General features: G+C 37.5%; 1 protein-coding gene across 1 annotated transcript; it reads left to right on the top strand.

The window, feature by feature from the left end:
• The first annotated feature begins 16,318 nt into the window (after positions 1–16,318).
• On the top strand, positions 16,319–17,519 carry FANCF (FA complementation group F). Its single transcript, XM_006209276.4, has one exon. The coding sequence runs from the start codon at positions 16,319–16,321 to the stop codon at positions 17,396–17,398; it is 1,080 nt and encodes a 359-aa protein (XP_006209338.1). The 3' UTR covers positions 17,399–17,519.
• The last annotated feature ends 3,975 nt before the right edge of the window (positions 17,520–21,494 follow it).

The raw sequence follows: 21,494 nt of genomic DNA, 5'->3' as shown, positions 1-21,494 counted from the left end.
GAAAGTAGGTATCTTATTGTTAACCGAGGACCTAAATCATCTTTTCGACTCATTATAATAATCCCCTGGGATAAGGAAATTCTCATCATTAAAAATACAGAAGATCAGAGAATTTTATGAATAGTTTCTCTGAATATTTCTCTCCTCCTTACTTTATGACATTCCATTTTACAGCCATGTTTTGTTCATTCATCCATTTAATCACTCATTCTCCTACTTCTTCCATGTAATTTTTATACAAAGATGAAGTTGCAGTCTTGGATCATAGGTTAATAGGAAAAATGAGCTCTTAAACAGCACAGGTAGGATTCAGATTTGTGTCTGAGTCTGACTGATTTGAAAGTCTGAGTTCATTTTCCTTCTCTCTCCCTCCCTCCCTCCCTCCCTTCCATCCATCCTTGCTTTCTTTTTTCTCTCTTTCTAAGGAGGGGGAAAAAGTCTATACATTAACCATTTTTACCTTTGAAAGAAAACCAAAATAAATTTAAGTTCAAATGTTTAAATGGATAATAAAATACTCTGAAAAAAAAAAAAGGCTGAATCATTTTTGAAAAGAGGAGATCATTTCTTCTGAGTGTCCAGACTGAAGGCCAAATGAGCAGTGCCTGGTGCTGAGGGTTCTCCATCACCTAGAATTAAGTCAAATCCTTTACAGCAGTATGAGAAAGGACTCACACAAAGATCATAGCAGAAGACCTTGAGAAAAAGCTTCTGAGCAGGAAAAGTCAAGAGAAGGTTTCACACTCTACATCAGATAATCTCTTTCCTCTTGGCTTTAGCTGTAGGAGAGGAGAGATGGGAGTTAAGGAAGACATCTTTTTAATTAGCTCCCACAGCCTGAGCGGACTGAAGAGCCCAGAGACTGAAAGAGATTTATTACAAGGAATTGGCTCATGTAATTATGGATGCTGACAAGTCCCAAGATCTGCAGGGTGAGCTGACAAGCTGGAGACCTGGGAGAGCTGATAGTGTAGGTCTAGCCTGAAGGTCGGCAGGTTCAAGAACCAGGAAGAGCCATGGTTTCAGTGTGAGTCTGAAGGCAGGAAATATGTAATATTCCAGTTTAAAGTCAGGCAGGCAGGAGGAATTTTCTCTTACTCTAGGGAGACTCAGCCTTTTAATTCTATTTTTTATTCTTAGTCTTCAACTGATCAGATGAGGCCCACCCATATTAAGGCAGTCAATCTGCTTTACTCAGTCTACCAACTTAAATGTTAATCTCGTCCAAAAACATCCTCACAGAGACACTCAGAATAATGTTTGATCAAATATCTGGGCACCCTGGAGCCCAGTCAAATTGACACATAAAATTAACCATCATAGGAGAAATAGGTGAAAAGATGCATTTGTGCTGATTTAAAGAACCATAATCCTTACAACTCTAAGCAATTTAAGTTTCATCATTGTCCATGGAAATTAAGATGCCAGAATGGAAATAAACATGCAGAGCTTGAAAATGAGAAGAAAAAAAAAAGAAAGAAAGTAGGAAGGGTTTGCACTGTATTCCATTTGAAATAAAATGTAATGACTGAGGTTCTGACATGTTCCTTCAGTACCAGCATAGCATTTGTGCATCAAAAACTGCTTATGAATCTACAATAAATGTAAATGTTCAACTAATCTTGTAAAACAAATGTAGCCACTAACTGTTCCAATTCCTCTGTCTCTTTTCATATATTGAATAGAAATATCAGGATGAATCTTTTTTCTAGAAACATCATTCCCCTTAGGGTACCTTTCATTCTGCTGGCAATAAACTATTACAATGAGGCATGTCTTGTTCTTTCCAAGGCAAAGTCACTGACTTCACTGAACTTGTGTTTTACCAAAGTGAGACAGAACATTAAGCAAATAATCCAATAAAATTAATACATCATATGTCAGCTGATAATAAATGGGATCATCAGAAAAATCAAATGAGAGTAAAGAGAACAGAAAGTGCTGAGAGATGGCAGGTGTCATAAGTGGTCATGGAAGATGTCACCAGTCAAGTGACATCTGAGCAGAAACTCAGTGGAAGTCAGTGCGCTATGTGATTCCCTAAGGACCACTGAACACAGAGTTAACAGCTGGTGCCAAGTCCCTGAGGCAGGGGGGTGCCACAAATCAAATGTTCCGGGAAGTCAAAAGGATCCTATGGCAGAAGTAAGTAAAGAGGGAGTAAGAGATGAAGTCAGAGAGACTGGGGGTGCAGGGTCCAGATCCCACAGGGCCTTGTAAACCTTTGTAAGAACTTGCTTTTCCTTCGCAGTTTCAGCAGAGGGGTAACATAATCAGATTCATGGTTTAAAGCTGTCACTCTGACTCCTAAGAGGATAAGAGACTGCAGGAGGACATGGATTAAGTGCAGAGGAAAACAGTTCGATGGCTATTGTAATAACCCAAGTCGAGGTGACAGTGACTTGGATGAGAGGGATAGCAATGGAGTAACAGTAAAAAGTCAGATTCTGGATTACTCCCGAATGGTCATTGTCTTACTCTTTGCCGCACACGCTTTTCCCCTAGGATATTCATTTTGTGATGAGGCAGGTGAATTTCGTGAGCATCAAATTCTAGTCTACAATACAATATTATCCGGGACATGTTTCACCATGATTTCTATTTTAAATTATGATTTAAAATTTGTCACTGATGGATAGGTAGGCAGTGTGAGAGACAGACAAGGAGGACCTTGAGGTTTTTGGTGTAAGCAGTTACAAAAACCGCACGGCAGTTTACTGAAACGGGAGAGACTTTGAGAAGAAGTTGTTTGGTTGTGTTTTGCCTTATCTCCTTTAGAGAGGAGTGGAAACTAGGCTCCTAGCTTTGCGTGAGTTAAGTCTGAGTTGACTATTTAATATCCGAGGGAAGCTCTTCTGTGGTCCGTGGAGCCAAGTGAAAGGGTGAATCAAAGACAACTGAGCCTTTTAAATGCAAATCTTACTTGTACATGTAAGTGTTCAGTTGTCTCCACTTCTCTTCCTCACAAACATGTCGCGTGGTTTAAAGCCTCTCAAATGTTGGCGAATTGCTGAGCACAGGTGGAAATATTAAATGTCATTTCTAATTGTTTAGCTACCAGTTGTTATAGAACACTGGGGGAGACCCAGTTCATTACTAAATTGTGAAGTGAATTTAAAGCTTTAATGTAGAATTACGGGCCAAGCTATGATGCTCACATAATTGGGCTGCCCCATGTGACAGCCGATGCCCTGGGGGAGAAAGAGTGTGAGGGAGTAGAGTAGCCCTGAAGTTGCAGGCTAAGGAAGAATCAACCTCATAAAGAATCTCCCTTCCTGATCCCTTTCTCTCTCTGTTCTTGGCCTTCTGTGTATTTAGAGTTTAACTGGCCCTGCTGGTGTGTGTGTGTGTGTGTATATAAACATATATATTTTCCCCTTTCTGGTCCAGGAAAGTAGAATGTAGTGGCATTGGACTGTTTGTATGCTGTCTTGACCCAGTTTCCAGGCCCTGGGTATTGTCTGGTCCTTCCAAAGCAGCCGATGAAGTCTGCGTGCTGACCACTTCTGTTGTCGGACTCTAGTCCTCTGAATCGCAGCACACTCACCCTAATGTCAGTGGGGTCAGGAATCAGCACTAGGGAGAACCCCAATGCCCTGGGGGTCCACAAAAATGTTCAAATTAGACAGTTCACCGGGAGCAAAGATGAATCTTTCTTTCTTTCCCTTCCTTCCTTCCTTTTTCTTTCTTTCTTTCCCTCCCTCCCTCTCTCTCTCTCTTTCTTTCTTACTTACGTCCATCAATCGTCATTGCTACATCAGATACAATTTTCAGTGCTTTCTGCCTTAGGCAGATCTTTCTAATTGAACATAGAACAACAGCAAGGGAGCTGACCCAGCTCCCTTCATTAAGGACACATGTTGCTGCAACTCCTAAGGAGATGATGAAAAGCTTCAAGTTTCAGAAAATACAGCCAAGTTTAAGACCCAGAAAAATCTAAGCCAAGAATCAGAAGAGACATCAGCAACTAGTATACGCAATGGTTTTATAGGTTGTAGAGATTATAGGTGTGATTGAAATAAAAAATTTTCATCTTGTTCTGAAACATTTTTAGTTCCTTGTTCATGAATGATTTTGATCTGTAGTTTTATTCAGATGCTATGACATCACATAAAGATAATTTTATTTTTTAGTAAATAAAATATTTCTATGAAATAGCAGGAAGAAAGTGTGATCTGAACAGCACAGAAAGTACAAAAATATACTATAGACATAATGTTTACTTAATACGCTTTCTCAGAATTACTAAATAATTTATAACATCCCATATACTCAGTCTTAAAAATTGCACTAAATTTGCTAATTACATTTTAATATTTAGTCTTAAATATTTGCACTAGAGACATAGAAGGTAAGGAAATGAAGTCAGGCTCCGCACCAAGAAAGTGTGTGATTTACATCTTCTGGTTTGGTTTAATTTGCTGAGCCAGCAGAGAAGGCATTTATGAGGCCTGCCAGAACGTACATTAATTTTTTTTTCATTGAGGCAGAGTTTATAAGTGGAACCAAATTACGTATGGGAAGTATACAGGTATGTCTTCATGAATAGAGACACTATTTTTTCTCAAAACAAACTGGCAGTTTCCATAATTGGGGGAGTTTATGATTTCAACAAAGTGGAGTAATTTTTGTTTTCACTCGTTTTTCAATTTTGGAATTAAAGAGTAGATTTAAAAAAAAAGAGTAGATGGAGGCTGACAATATTTTTGGAATGTTTCTTGCCATATCACAAACTTACCTCTGAGTGTTTCTTATATTTTTTTAACTTTTAGGAAATCTTTATTAAGTACCTGAGTTGAGTACCGTGGGAACAGAAATACAAGTCAGACAGAACATTTCCCTTGAAAAATTTTCCATTGGTGAAGGAAACAGACACATGAAGAATTAGCCTAATGCAGGAGACGTGCCAAAGAGAGATGAGACAATGTGGAGGAGAGCAAAGATATGCAAGATCAGCATGTCTCTGGAATCACAGTAGGTGAGGTGGTGGGGTGACCCTACCCACCTGGGTGACCCCAGGACAAGGTAGGGAAGTTGAGCCCGGGAGGGGAGGAAGTGTATAGTCTTCAGGTGATGAGAGGCAGTCTGGAGAGCCTGGGGGTTCAGCCGATAGAGGGCAGTAATGGAGATTAGGCTCTGATCGGATTTCAGATCATCTTGAATAGCATCCTGGAGACTGTCACACGAAGTGAAGTAAGCCAGAAAGAGAAAGAAAAGTACCATATGATATCACTTATATGTTGCATCTAAAAAAAAAAAATGACACAATGAACTTACTTACAAAAAAACTTACAGAGAGACTCACAGATATAGGAAACAAATTCATGGTTACCAGGCTGGGAAAGCAGGGTAGGGTGGAGGGATAAACTGGGAGTTTGGCTTTTGCAGATTCTAAACTATATATAAAAAAAATGGATAAATAACAAGGTCTTACTGTACAGCACAAGGAACTACATTCAATACCTTGTAATAGCCTATAATGAAAAAGAATATGAAAAGGAATATACATGTATATGTATAACTGAATCACTATGCTGTACACCAGAAATTAACATTGTAAACTGACTATACTTCAATGAAAATAACTAAATAAATAAATATAAAAAAGAATTTGGACTCAATAGTATAACTTCAGCTTCAATTCAATTAATTTTCTAATTGATTTGGTTATCAATTCAGGAGTAAGCATCGCACAACTACGTATTTTTTTCTCTGATGAAAACTCATTTTCTAACCGTAAGAAATAGTTACACAGCTCTGTTAGCCATAACTCTTTATGGTCTACCTCTTAATTTCATAATAAAGATTCAGGGAGACACTTCACATTGGGAAGAAATATCTCTTTATCAGAAAAAAAGAGGTAAATTTTATATTATTTATTAATTATTTCTCATCTCTTGGATCTACAAGTTGTTCCAAGTTATTTTACACTTACTTAGGAAGAAAACTATTTAAATAATTTCAACCAGAGGGGTTTAAAATATTATTGGACCATTAAGTGTAGATGACCTCACAGTGTTTGGCCAGGTTTTGAATTAAGCACCTTCACCCAGGTATTACCTAAAGCTCCAGTTACTATTACTGTATAACCAACCACCCCAGACTGAGTGATGTAAACCCACCACCATGCAATTTTGCTAATAAACTCTATGGGAAATATCAGACAGAGCATGGTGGGGATGGCTTATCTCTGTCCCACCATGCCTGGGGACTCAGGTGGGAAAACTCAAACAGCCAGGGATTAGAATAATCAGCAGGCTTTGTCACTCTGTTATCGGGTGCCCGGGCTTGGATGACTGAGGGCTTCCCCTTGTGAACTGGCCTTCTCACAGCAGGATGATCCGATTCCTAGAAGGAGTATTGTGAGAGGACTGTCCTGAGAGCCAGCAGTCCAAGAGAACCAGGTAGAAGATGCATGGCCTTTTAGGATCTAGCCTCAGGAGTCACACAGCATCCCTTCCGTTATGCATTATTGGTCAAATTGGTCACACGTCCATCCTTTCAAGGGAAGGGCTGTCAGACATTTCTGGAGCCACGTTTAAAACTGCCGTACTTGGTATCTTAATCCTAACTGTGACTATTGGCTATCTGAAGTTTTCTTCTCTCTTAGACTGGGTCTTGCTGATGCAGATTATATTTTATTCATAACGATTTCCCTAGAACATAATATGGCACGTACTTTGGGTTGAAAAAGTATTTGTTGAAAAAATGAATAAACTGTTTCCCAAATGCATCTTGCTTGCCACATTTTTTTTCATCTTGCCAGTCCTCATAGCTAGAATATCCTCATTTCTATTTCAATGAGAAAGCAGAAAAGAACTCTCTAATATCAGTTGTACGTAGCTAATGTACTGGTAGTGTTCAGATTACTAGTAACCTAGTAATAATGATGTACTAGATGTTCTAGGTGCCTTGCAAACATGATTTTATTGAGTCCTCATAACAACTTTATGACAAATATCATTATGTCCTGTTTATGAATGAATGAACAGACTCATAAAGTTTAAGTAAGCTGTCTGAGGTAGCCTCTAAAGCAACAGAGGTTATAATCCCAGGTCTGTCTGATTTCAAAATTTTGTTGAGTTCCTCCTAAACCCTTCCTGAGCACCTCCTGAACACCAACCATGCATCAGTGATTATGTTAGGAGCCAAAGGTACAAAAACTCAGCCCTTCATTTTTAGGAGCTCAAAGTCTAACGAAAAGAAGCCTCACCATCTAAGAAAGCACATGTTCTTTCCACTCCATCATGCTCATTCACCCTATAAGGTAACATGGAAAATACTGTGGGCATTAAGGATACCATTAAGACAGTTATCTCGCTCAAAAAGATTAAGTTGGAGCAAAGATATACAGATGCACTTGAAAATGTAATTGGCCTGTGTGTTCTTGCCCTTTTTGTGAAGGAGGGGCCCTGCACAGCGGACCTGGACTATTGAATCCAATCCTTGTGGTAGCAATATGCTTAGCTTGGGGATGGATTCGGTAGAGTCATGTCACTAAACATTTGGATCATAAAAGGAACTGAACTTCTAGTGAAAGGCAGTAAACAGTAAATGACAAATTAACAATCCAATCACAAGTGGTAAAGAAATCTGGCAGTGAAACAGATTACTTTCGGTTGGAATTATCTGGTAGGGCTCATAAGAGAGGTAGGATTTGATTTGGGTTTTGTAGCGTGGAAGGATTTCATGTGAAGCAGAAGCGATGACAGTGATTCCAGGTGCAAGAAACATTAGGCCCAGCAATTGAGAAAGGAAAGAACAAGGCTGTTCTGGGATAAAAACAGACTAGTGCAGTAAAATTAGAGGCAAGGAGCATTTTTAAGGAATATCACAAGTAAAGCCTGCATATATTTCTAATTTTGAGCTCCTATACTACACAAAATAGTATTAGCTCCCTTTTGCCGAGTGCTTTGTATTATGCAAAGCTGGTGAGTCTTATTCTGACCACATATAGAAACAAAGGAGTGAGCAGAAATGAAAAACAAAAAACAGAAAGAAAGGAGGAAAGAAGAAAGAAAATAAGAAGGAATGGAGGAAGGAAGGAAAGGAGGAAGAGAGGAAATTTGGCAATTAGAAAGCATACTTAGCAGTGTCCAAATACTACTTAACTCAGCCACTTACCATGGATAGTGCATAAAATAGATTTTCGATTTCTGGATTACCGTCTAAGACAGATGCCATGCCGAAACAATTTAGCATAGTCAGTCACATGTCTTCTGACTCCATTTCCAAAATACCCTACCTTTCTCAAAATAGAATTCTCTCTTGGCAGTTTCGATTGCATATTTCTTTTAACGCTCTGCTGCCTGTCCTTCCAATCCAATATCATCTGGGTATCAGATTAATATTCATAGTTTATGTTCCTCAACCATATACCTAATGAGATTACAAAATTCATGAACACATAGATTTAAAGCTGAAAATTCTTGAACTGCGAGACGTTGAGTGCTAAATTTAGTGTACTCTGGGCTCCAAAAAGTAGAGAAGAATACGGGGAAATTTGGCAGCTAGTACAGGCAATAAAAGGTAAATTGATCTTAAAGCACACTGTAGAGGCCTTCAGTCATCCTGTTAAAATTAAGTTAAGCTGTCCTGCCCCCTTTTTATTAAAATCTGTAAACAAACTAAGTAAAATCATCACATGGAGAGCCAGAGAAGAACATGATGTTCACATTAATCATTTCTCATTATACAGAACTGCAGACATTAATGGATTTTCTCCTGGTTGGGCAGAGGCTAGGAACACCAAACTGGTTTTTTTCACTAAATGAATACTGTTGTTGTTGTTGTTGTTGTTGTTATTATTATTATTATTATTATTATTATTATTATTTACAACCAAGAACAGAAAATTTTATTTGAACTAGAAAAAAGTTTAAGAATGTTATGCTTTAAAAATTATAACTCTTACTAACACATTTTTTTACTATAAAATTTGACATTCTTTATTTGCTTAAAATTATATTGTTGACTGCCATCCCTAAATTTGTAATATTTCAATGACATTATTATTTAGGAAAATATTTCTCTGAAAAGTTTCTCAATGCTTCCCATTACATAGTCAAATTTAATACATAGATATACGTATTTTTAATCTTGCCTTTATTATTATCACTACCTTCGTCTTTCCACCCTACGATTCCCTCAGTAATGTTGTCCGGTTCTGAACTCTTGGCATTTTCTAACATGCTGAACTGACCATGGAATACTGAAATGTCTTCAAACGGATCCAGGGTCAGGGTTTACCAACATCCTTTCACCGAGATGTTGCTCTCTCTGATGTACACAACCCTTTCCTCTATGTCCAGCATCAAATAAAACAGATGAATGTAAAAAATCAGACCAGCTAGGGGAAAGATGAAGATACACCGTATTCTAAGATAGCAAGAAATAGGGGTTTTTACCCACTGCATCTGTTTAAGTAAGGATATGCAAACTGTTAGAAAATGACAACACGCATTAATCCACTCAAAAGAACAAAGGGAAAAGGAATGTTAACTATGGCACTTCTGCTCTAAACACCTTTCTCTTCCCTTAAATGAAGTGTTTCCCTCAATTCTGATGGAATATTCTCTTTAAAGCTTTACTTTATGCTTAAAATTTGGTAACTAACTGATAAAAACATTACCAAAAAGAATTTTTACATTCCAATAAAATGTCTCTGTGACATGAATTTTGGTTTAATCACTTATTTGGCTTACTTCAGCCAGTTTATTTTGAAATGCTAGGACTCTTTGGGGAAAAACTCCTTGACATTAATGATATTAACAGACTAGTCCAATTTAAGAACTAAGAGCAGGTCTGAAAGTTATTAAAAACAAAAAAGTTTCTTGATAACTTTTCTACCACATTTGCTACTCAGTGAGAGACTATTAATAAGAAAATTAAATTCATCTATTACCTTTCAAAGGAAAGTTTAAAATGAGCTGACGTGTCTATCTGCATGTATTATATATACCTATTTTTCTTTGCTTTCCATTTCCTAAGCTTTATTTTTTTTCTATATTAATTCTCTAAGGACATTTCTGGTTATATGTCTGGAAACTTCAGCCATCCAGAAAAATGGAAGGTCGGGAAATAATGAAAAAAATGTGCTGAAAGAATTCACATAAAAGTTTTGGAGACTTGCAAATGGGAACAACAGACACTTAAAAAGTTATTGAACCAGAAAAAAAAAAAGGCTTTCCTGGCAGGTACTTATAGAACAATACACTGATAACAGTGGGATAAAAATAAAGGCACTCAGACATCATTAAAGTGCTCTCCTCCACGAAACCAAATTTCTAATTCAAAGGTGAAGAGAATCCTGATTCATATTTTTCCTTTCTGGTTTAGATATTAGGAAAAAAATCACCAATTGCAAAAGAAAAATGAAATCTTAAGAATAAATGTAGTTCAGGTTATTTACTTTCAGTGTCTTCTCAGGAATTTCATACCAATTACTTCTATGCAAACACACACATATACACAGAGGACGGTACGTGATCTGTGTATTGACATATGTCAAAAATATATAGTATGTATTCAATTTATGTCAATATGAATTTCATCATCCCTTATATATAGATTTTTTTCCAACAGGCGTCCAAGCAGTGGAAAAAATATAAAAATGATGAAAGTCAGAGGAGTTTCTTCCAGTGGGATTAATTCAAGTATTTAAGTAGTTTCTGAATATTAGTGATCCAAGAGGTATCAAGTTCAGATGCTGGGAATTGAATTAGAGATCATTTATGGAAGGGGAGAAATTCTTGTTTAAATTCTTCCTTTCACATAATTCAATCCATATTTCAATAATTCTCATGCAACCCAGATATCTTCTGGAGTTACCATTTTACTAATTACTAATAAACTGTTCTATTATCTAATATAATAATCCAGGGATCCTAAGGAGTGTGAGGAATGACAATAATCTGGGATTAAAACAAATTCATAAGAGTTTCCACTGAGCCATGTTTTGCTCTGAGGTTTTTTGTTTTTCTCTTTCCCAATTATTGGCGGTAGCTGAAATCAATACCAATCCACACTCCATCCCAAAGGTAAAGAGACTTCACTTAATCACTTCAATGAGAATATGCAGAATAATTCTGATCATTCTCTCCATTAAAGCTCTAATGATTCTTCCTTAGAAGGAATTTTCAAATCTGAGCACCACTCACGTCCCCACCCCTCCTTAATGTCTCCTCTGCCACTTTCTTCGTCCAAATGTCACTGTGTGCACTGGACTACTGTGATATTTTTCTAGTGGACCTCCAGCTCTAGTCATGATCTCAGCTGGTTACAACTGATTCTCTACACTGCTTTACAACAGATATGGTCATGTCATTCTTGTGTTCCAAAACTGTCAATAGTATCTGGATGACAAATGAACACAGACCCTATTCCTTACTGCAGTATTCCATGGTCTTCACAGTCTGGGTCCATCTACAAACACTTCTACCATTTTCCATGTTAGACAGGAAACTTTCAAAATTGTGAATTTCATAGACTACCCATTTATCTACCCAGATATAGATATATACATATAGCTATATATGTATACCCACACACACACATTTTCTAAAGTAAGTGCATAGGATAATAACTGCAAACTCAGAAAATTTTCCAATTAAGAAGACACAAAATTGCCATTTAATATCGCCTTTACTTTATAAAGAAATACTTGTTCCCTTCATTTAAATTAATTATGTTTATGAAAATACTTCACAATGTCTGTCATCTATTTTTCATATATCACTGTAACAATGACGGCTTCATAGATTGGCAGGGGTGTCTGGCAATGACAGGTATTTGGGAATCACTGCACTAGACTACTCATCATTCCCTAAGCGCATACTGATTGATAATATTATGACTCACAGACTTATACTAATTATGAGAATGGTTGAAAACTCAGACGACTGCATCAGTCAAGGTCTTGGCAGGAAACAAACCAGCACAGTCAGCAGGGATTTTGAAGATAATTTAACGGAGGAAGATTTGCAGAAGCAAGGCCAGGGTTAAGGAAATCAACAAGGTATTTCAGGGCACCCAGGGACTAGGAACAGTAGGAAGTCCCCAAGGCTGCCGGCTTAATAGGTGGTATCAGCAGCTCAGGGAGGCCTCATAGAATTTTTAAATGAAACAACTAGAATCCTGAGGCCTTACCAGAGAGCAGAGAAAGAAAAATCCTGCATCTCTCCCCTCTTTCTAATTGCTAATGCCTCTCACCGGTCTACTCAGCAGCAGGCCAGAAGGCAAGGGAAAAGGGCTGACAGAGTCAGTGAGGATCAGGCCCGTCCTCTGCACAGAAAAGGGAAGAGAAAGGAGGAACTGGATGGAGTGACATGGGAAGGACAAGTGGAGAATAACTAGCCAACTAACTTTCTTCCTGCCCTATTTGTAGACACCTAGGACAGGCCAGTTTGAATTGAGGTGCCCTTTCTTTTGCCCCTTTTCTTTAGCTCAGTGTGTTAGAATGACTATGTGAGAGCAGTGCTTTCCAATCTTTTTCACGTTACGGCCCATGGCGGCCAACCAAAGAGGATGTGGGATGCATACAAACGGTGCCCAGTTTACAATGGCTCTACTTGGGATTTTTCAACTTTACAGTGGTACAAAAGTGATACGCATTCAGTAGATTCATACTTAAGTTTTGAATTTTGATCTTTTACGGGGCTACAGATACGTGGTCTGACTCTCTCACGATGCTGGGCAGTGGCAGCGGTGCAGCTCCCCATCACCATGCGATCACGATGGTCAACAACCCACACACTTACAACCATTCGGTGTCCATACAACCACTCTGCTTTTTACTTGTAGTACAATGTTCAATAAAGTCCATGAGATATTCAGCATGTTATTATAAAATAGGCTTTGTGTTAGATGATTTTGCTCAACTGTAGGTTTATGTAAGTGTTCTGAGCACATTTAAGGCAGGCAAGGCTAAGCTGTAATGTTTGGTAGGTGAGGAATATTAAATGCATTTTAAAAATTTGTTTTTAAAATTAATCTATTATTGTATTATTTAATTATTTTATTTTGGCAGCAGTTGGGGAGAGGTAATTAGGTTTATTCAGTTTTAGAGGAGGTATTGGGGATTGAACCCAGGACCTCATGCATGCTAGGAATGCGATCTACCACTTGAGCTATATCTTACTCCTAATTTAAATGCATTTTTGACTTAAGATATTTTCAATATATGATGGGTTTATTGAAACAACTCCATCATAAGTTGAGGAAGATCTATATATAATAGACTGGATGAAAAAAGTAATTGTACTCTCTTTATATGATGCTATACATAGAGATTCTACATTTTAAATTTATATGAAACTTCCCAACAACACTGAAAACTGAATGCTTTTAAAGAGGAAAATTAAGCTTGCTTTCATAAATCTGTACATGTTTTTACGTTGAAATGATCAGTCATAATTCCATAATTTAACAAAATTCTCTTCATATTCTTGAGCGTCACCACTAACTAGAAATGTTATTAATAAAACAGGGAAAACTATTTTTATGACCTTTTAAAATTTATAATGAGTGAGATTATATTTAAAGGAAAGCTCTTTTTTCTTTCCCTATATAGGCAATATGATGTTAAACATTACATGATGACAGAAATGAATTTCAAATCCAAAGAAAAATGTTCAAATCAAGTATTTCAAAGTTGTCATGAAGTTCTAATTTTCAGAATACACATGCATTGTTAGAGCAGTCTTTCTGCTGCTAGCTTAGAGGCCACTTCAAGTCCTATCCACCGCAAATGGAAGGAATATTTCAAAAAACAGAGATTTGGAGCCATCATCTAGCTCTGTGCAAACAAAGAGCTCTCAGCCTTTAATCCTTCCTCCAGCATCTTCCTTTGGACTCATTAGGGTTAGTCCTGTCCTTCTCAGACATCTGAAACTCTTTCATCAGCTTTTTGGTTTGCAATATGTATTCACTGTAGCCACTGAGTAGATGTCCAGGTGGCAGAGCATGTCCAAAGGACTGAAGGACGGATTATCAGATGTCTCATCATCTCAGTAATGACTCCAGCCTCCGGACTTCACTCATATGCCCCAAGGCCAAACGAGATCAATATTTCAGGCATATGATTGTAATCTCTTCTGTTCACTGGGAAACTCAGGACCCAGAAAAACACTTGCTTAGTTATAGTCAGTTACCTTTATAAAAACAATTGTCAAGGTTAAAGAGATCAACGTCGTGTGTTATGTCTTATCAGTACATAAATTTAATATTTTTGAAATCTGATATGAGGTTTTACAGTCTGATCAGGGACTGTGGGGAGGAGTGAAATTTGGAGAAGACATGGGAAGATATATACCTCAGAGGCTTATATAATACTAACAACGAAATAGTCAGTGTTTACTGAGTGTTTACATGTACCACAACCACACAGTGTTCTGAAGGGATTGTATTAGTTGGGGGGTGTGTTTAGTTGAAAGGAACAGAAGATAAAACTGAGACCAGCCAGAAAAAAACTGAGAATGTATAGCGTTACCATCTTAAACAGGGTTAGTTTGAGGGTAGTCTTAATCCAATGTATTCTTTGTGATTCTGAGATTCCGTTAGCTCAAGGAAGGAGATTCTTATAGCAGCTTTAGGCTTCATATAAATATACAATATTAAGAGGAAGGAACTATCTTTTAAGCGTGCCTTATACCCAGCTTGTAGGTACCCACACAGCCTGTCATGAATATCTCTTCATATTGGTCAGTGTTCATAATCTACCAGTTCTGAAGAGTAAGGAAAGTATTTTCTGAATCACCTAGGCCTAACTGATTGGAATTGGTCAATTTTTTAAAGAGGCCTTCCCCATCACCTAAGTCTTGGAGGTCCACCTTCATTATAGCCTATCACAGTAGAGGTTATCTGTTTAATTTCTCTTCTAAATGGTAGGAAATGAACTCCCTCACTAGGACAAGGGCTACATTTATTTAGTTATCACTAGAGCCCTGGTATCTTACACTATGTGATATAGTAAGTGCTCAAAATAAGAATAAATAAATGGATTGGTGAAACCTGTACATCTGCTAACGGTAGAGTGCACATTTAGTTTCTAGTAGCCAAGACAAAGATAAAATCAAGTAACCACTTCAGGTTCAAATAAGCGTTTGGCTAACTGATAAACAGTAAATACTAAAACTGAATTAACAGCATAAGCACCACTGCTTTATTTATTCATTTTAAAAAACAATAATAAATGAAACATGACTCTCCCTGTGGTAAATTTGTTTCTCTTCCCTTTTTTGTTAAAGCAAAACAAAACAAAACATCAGTTCTGACTACTCATTAAAATAGTTTTGCTTAGTGTCTTTAGGACTGGAAACAAATTCAGCTCACATGAGTTATGTCATCAATTTCTGTAGATTATCAATTGTTGTGGGTTTTTGGACGACAGAACTCCTAGGAGTTGGCAGATAAATATTGCAGAATACATAAATAAGTGAATAATCCAGATGACACTCCAGAAATAGGTCCTTCTTCCCCTCTCCCCACAATCTTGAGAAAAGCATATGTTTTTTGTTATATGCTCCTAAATGACATTTTGTTTAATCAGTTGTTTATCTGTGTGAAATAAGTCAACTGATAATACACAGCTAATTAAAATAAACACTTAACATACTAAAGTACGTATCAAGCCAAAAAAAAAAAAAAGTCAGTTGTGCTATTTTGCTTTGGAAATTACAAAAACAAAACAAAAAAGTACAACTTTGAAATAAAATTCTAAGTTCCTTTAATATTTTAATAAAGTATTAATCGTGAATTTCAATTAACCTGGGCTTCAGTTTTAATAATGAAGTGACAAGGCCAAGGCCTGGACTTTAGCATAGTGCCTGGTATTCGTTAATTGGAGGCCAGTACATTTCCACTACACTGACTTGAACTAAAATTTTCATTTAATAACATTTTCTTATATGTAACAGCACGTCTCTGGCTTATGATTATGATAAACTTTAACACAGATTCACTCAGGCAAAACTCAGGAAATTTCTACTAGAGGCTATTTTCAAAGCGAAAGGAAGCACGGAGACCTTTGTGAATAGCAGCATCTCTCACGTCGCTCGGGTAATTCTCACTAAGATGTCCTGCATTTATTCTTCCTCCCATAAGCGCATCCTCGATATTCGTGGCGAAAGTAAAACCAAGAGCACTTTGCTCCGGCTTAACTTTCCCTGAGGGCAGGTACCCGGATTCTAGCTGTCAGATTGACAGGGACTGGATCCAATAGCTTTGTGGAGAGGCGGAGCATTACAGGGACAGGCCAATCATCACGCAGAGAGTCTCCGTCTCCAGGGTGAAGGCGGAAGTATGGCCCTGGTGGGCCCCTATGGACTCGCTCCTGCAGCACCTGGAGCGTTTCTCTGAGGTTCTGGCGGTCTCCCGCACGACCCACGTCAGCACCTGGGACGCCGCGACCGTGCGCAGGGCCTTACAGTGGGCTCGCTATCTACGCCACGTCCACAGGCGCTTTGGCCGCCATGCCCGCATTCGCAAGGCTCTGGAGCGACGACTGCAAAACCAGTGGAAGCAGGAGGGAGGCTCTGGGCCCGCTCCGGCCCTAGGGTTGACGAACTTCCAGGCCTTGGGGCACTGCGATCTCCTGCTGTCTCTGCGCCTGCTGGCGAACCGGGCCCTCGGGGATGCTGCCTTTCACTACCTGCTGCAGGAGCTCTTTCCCGGCCCTGGCGTCCCGGGCGCCGAAGAGGGGATGCTCCAGGACAGCCTGGCCCTCCTCGCCCGCCGCCGGGCTGCTGTCCACATGCTGCGCTCCGGCGCCTATAGAGAGAACCCGGTCCTTCAGGAGGACTCACTGATGAAGACCCAGGCGGAGCTGCTGCTGGAGCGTCTGCAGGAGGTGGGGGAGGCCCACGCGGAGGGCCCTGGCAGGTTTCTCAGCCGCCTGTGGGAGCACTTGCCCCACAACAACTTCCTGAAGGTGACAGCGGCTGCGCTCTTGCTGCCGCCTTCGTCTCCCCGGCACCAAGAAGAGGAATCGGAACTCGGCAGCCCCAGAAGAGCGGGAGAGCAGGGCCGAGAGCTGCTTCATTGGCTTCTGGGGAAATCGGAGGTCATAGCTGCCTTTTGCCGCAACCTCCCAGCCGGGCTTTTAACTTCGGTGGCAGGGCGCCATCCAGAGGTCTCCCGGGTCTACCTGGGTCTGCTAACAGACTGGGGTCGACATCTGCACTACGACCTTCAGAAAGGCATTTGGATTGGAACTGAGTCCTACGATGTGCCCTGGGAGGAGTTGTACGGCAGATTTCAAAGCCTCTGTCAGGCCCCTCCACCTCTGAAAGATGAAGTTCTAACTACTCTGAAGTCCTGTAAGGCTCAAGATGGAGATTTCGAAGTACCTGGCCTTAGCATCTGGACTGACCTGTTGTTAGCTCTTGAGAGTGGTGCATGATACTGCATTTGGGAAGAGACAAGTTTTAGGTCTCAGCCCAAACCCCAGTTCTCAGTGGGCAACGCTCCATTATTGATTACTTGAATATATGGCTTACAAAATTAAAATACCAGTATTCTCACCAAGTCTCCCATACTTTCATGTGTCAAACAATTATTTTAGTTGCTAATTTATAATAAGTGTACTTGTAACTTACAAATACGTAAAGGTACTAGCTTGTAGTGCCATTGATTTTCTGGATAGAGGAGGTAACATTGGAAATATCCTACCTAAAGCCATGGAATTAACAATAGTTTGCTTTTCAGAAGGCCTGTTTCTAATAATGCTGAAAAGATGTGCTTTTCAAAGAAAAAGCAGCTTTAAAGTGACAAACAAGACACCTTTTTATGCCATTAATGCCTTACTTGTGTAGGGTTGTTTTTTTTTTTTTGATTTTTCTAATCTTCTGAAGTGAAGAAATTATTAACAGGCAGATTCAATTATTTTCTCTTCTTTAAGTTGATAAATATGTAAATAAATCTAAAATGTGATTCACACTTAATTAGTATTTATGGAAAGCAACCAGACATGAAGGTATAATGAGAACTAAGAACAAGACTCATCATTAAGATTTGATCATTAAATTTAAAAATAGATTGAGGTTGGGGTTTAATATTTTAAATAAACTATTATTGGGTAAATAATACGGTAACAATATTAAAGGAATATCCTATCACCTTGGCACTATTTTCATTTTTGTAGCCCCCCTTTCCATCTTTTGATCATATATCTGCTTATCTATAGATTTTATCAAGTTATCAAATATTTTTAAGTTTAGTCTTTAAAAATAAATCAAGGAAAATATACACCTATTAGAGAGTCCTCAATAAATGCCAGTTAAATGCTCTTCCTATATTTAATGAGATGAAAATGTTGAGGACTTTTTTCCCTTTCACTATGTTAACTTCTAATGATCATTTGCTGTTGCATTTCAGAGCTACTCAACTTAGTCAAATGTATTATTTTTTATATTCTGTTCAATTCAGTTTATATTTCATTTAGATTTTTATTCCGAGTTCATGAATGAGATCAACCTGTAATTTTTTATTTTTACATTCTTTTGTTTGAATTTAACATCAAAATTATACTGGTAATATAGAATGAATTATGTACTATTCCTCTTTTTCTTATTGTCTGAAAGAGTTTTTATAAAGTTGAAATGATCAATTCCTTTGGAGTTTTATAGAATTATTCTGTAATACAATCTGAGCTTGATTTTTTTAAGCTGAATAACTTAACTACCATCTCAATTTCTTTAGTGATTTTAAGTGCTGTTCACACTTTCTATTTCTTCTTAAGTCAGTTTTGGTAAATTCCATATATCCAAAAATTTATTTCATCTAAGTTTTCAAATTTTGGAGCAAAGTTGTTTCTTAACTTTTTTTTTATCACTAGTATCATCCTACCCTTTTTATTACTAGTGTATTTGCAGTTCTGTTTCATTTTTATTTTTTTTTCCCCTTTGTCTTTACTTTTCTTGATTTGTCTCCCCAGGTGTTATCTGATACATAATTTCCCCCATTGAACTAACACTTTATTATATCATTTTTTTCTATTTCAAAAATTTTTGCTCTTAATTTATCTCTTTTCTTCTTTGCTTTTATTCTGCTGTTGTTTCCTCACTTCTTAAGCAAAGTCACTTAGCTCATTTTCACTTTTCTTTTTTTATTATTTAATTGTCCTCTAAATTCTGCTTTCACTGCAGGTCTTTTGATGTATAACATTTTCATTATCATTCAGTTTGAAGTATTAATAGTTTAGTTTCCACAATGATTTCTTCTTTAACCTATGAATTATTTAGAACTGTTTTTTAAATTCCTCAATGAATAAGTATTTTTAAAATTATCTTTTTGTTATTCTTTTCCAAAATAATTTGATTTTGGTCAGAAACTGTAGTTTATATGATATTGCATCTTTGATCTGCGGTCGCTGTAATATATAATACATCTAACTGTTAATTTCTCTGTTCTTCCTGCTTGTTTGTTCTGTGTTATATTTCATTTATCTGTGGGTTTGTGTTTTTCTCTGCTTAGTTTTTTGTTTTTGTTTTTCTTCCCCACAATGCTTCGTTTACTCTGCTTTTTTCTAATGTCTCCTGTGACTCTGATCAGGCCTATATTACATCTTCTTATAATATCCTTATGTCCTACAGCCTCTCTTTCATTGTTATTATCTCCTTACCACTCTGTGCTGGTGTGGAAACTGCTGTGATCTCCAAGGATACATTTCCCTATTTTCATTTTAGTAATCATATCTCAACCTCAAGTTTCATCTAGAAGTGACCATGCATGGCCATAACACTAGATTTTGACCACTTGTGTATGAGCAGGATTGAATATGCACGTCTGAGGATTCACACTCGAGAAATAGGAAATCATTTGCCCTTTATGCTCTGCTTATCCCTTTAAATTGGCTGGAAAGTCATGGTGGTGCTAGTGAATGAGCTGCCTTGAATCACGTGGCTGAGAAAGATTGCAGCAACTGCTGTGGACACAAAGATGAAGCCACGTGTTCAGGAGGGCATAACAGAGGCCACTTGCCCCATCTGTCTTGTTATATGAGGGAAAGATGTTTCTCTCTTATCCAAATTACTCTTTTGAGGTGTAGTTTTCACATCAACTTTGCCTATATCCTTCATAAAGGTATTGTACATAAAAGTATATTCTTGTTAATTCACTCCTATCTATTTGATGTTTAAGAAATTCATGAGGTTTTTAATTTCAAATTTTTTTTCCTAAAAAAAAATTTTTTTTTTCCCTAAAAATTTTATTTGGCTTTTTATCCCCTCAGATCTGCCTGGTCATTTCTTATAATCTTGTATTACATGTTTATTTTTTGTGGTTCCATTTTTATCTTTAAGATTGTTATTTTGTATTCTGTAGTATATTATATATAATATAATATTTTACATTATAAAATAATAATTAGAATTATAATAATTAGAATTCTAATTATTATTTTATAGTATAAAATTGTTATTATTTTATAATAATTTCGAACTCGAAGTAGCTGGGGATCTACACCTGTTTGTTGTTTCTGTGATTCTCACTCATGATGATTTATTTCTTTATATATTTTGTAATTTCTTATTGTGATCTCACATTTATTTGATTCAATCTATGAAAACATAGGAGTCCAAATAGGGTATCTTTTCCCCATGAGGGCATTTTCAATCATTTCTGTCAGAAGTAGTGAACACCTCTTGCCTAGGGCCACTTGGCAAGGTTCCAGGCTTTATTCAAGAGTTTTGGCTTCAATTTCCCTACCTTGTGGCTTGCTCAAAACATAGTTTCCAAATACTATTTGCATGCCACTCATATCGCTCTGTTTTTGGAGATATGTATGTTTGATGGAGAAAAGTAGCCTGGAAATTCCCTTCAGATCACCCATTTTCTTATTAAATATTGTCATGTTGTTCACGTGTGTCTGTCTTTCCTAGTAGAGTATAAGTTCAGTAAGGACAAGGCTGGCTCTGTTTTGCTTGAATGTCCAAGGCCCTCACACTATACTGGCATATATTATGTAGTTGATAACTATTTACAAACACAGGAATGGAGTAAACCATAAATAGGAATGGAGTAAACATTTGCCTAGAGCATCATCCTTTGGGTGTATCTTTTAGAAACAGAAATCATTTTAGTAGTGGCTACAAGAAGTATTCATTCAAACAAACAGTAGGGTTTTCACCACATGGTAACATTTCCAGACTATAACCAACCAATCTGAAAAATCTTCCAAAGCTTCTTTGCTGGGTTTGAGTTAGATCAACAATCATCAATGTCAAGATTCAGTTGTTGTGGTTAAATTATCCAGTTTTACTTGATCTTTATAGCTCTTTTATATATTTTGTGAGCTCTGAAACAGTATACGGAAACTCTAAAGCAGTAACTAGTGTATAAATAGAATGGCCCATCTTCCCTAGAAAATTGTGGATATAGGGTGTTCATATTAACATAAATTAGTTAATGTAAATGCTCTAGGAGGAAACCATTGATTTCTCTCGGGAATTAATTGGAAATGATCAATGACTGTATTAGAAGTATGGCAGTAGCATCAT

Source organism: Vicugna pacos, chromosome 10, assembly GCF_048564905.1.
Source record: "Vicugna pacos chromosome 10, VicPac4, whole genome shotgun sequence".
Taxonomy (NCBI): Eukaryota; Metazoa; Chordata; class Mammalia; order Artiodactyla; family Camelidae; genus Vicugna; species Vicugna pacos.
Note: the sequence above shows the minus strand (reverse complement) of the source record. Positions and strands in the feature narration are given on the sequence as shown.

Bases quoted from the DNA above. Each gene is read 5' to 3' on its own strand.
- FANCF (XM_006209276.4), top strand. From the start codon at position 16,319: ATGGACTCGCTCCTGCAGCACCTGGAGCGTTTCTCTGAGGTTCTGGCG.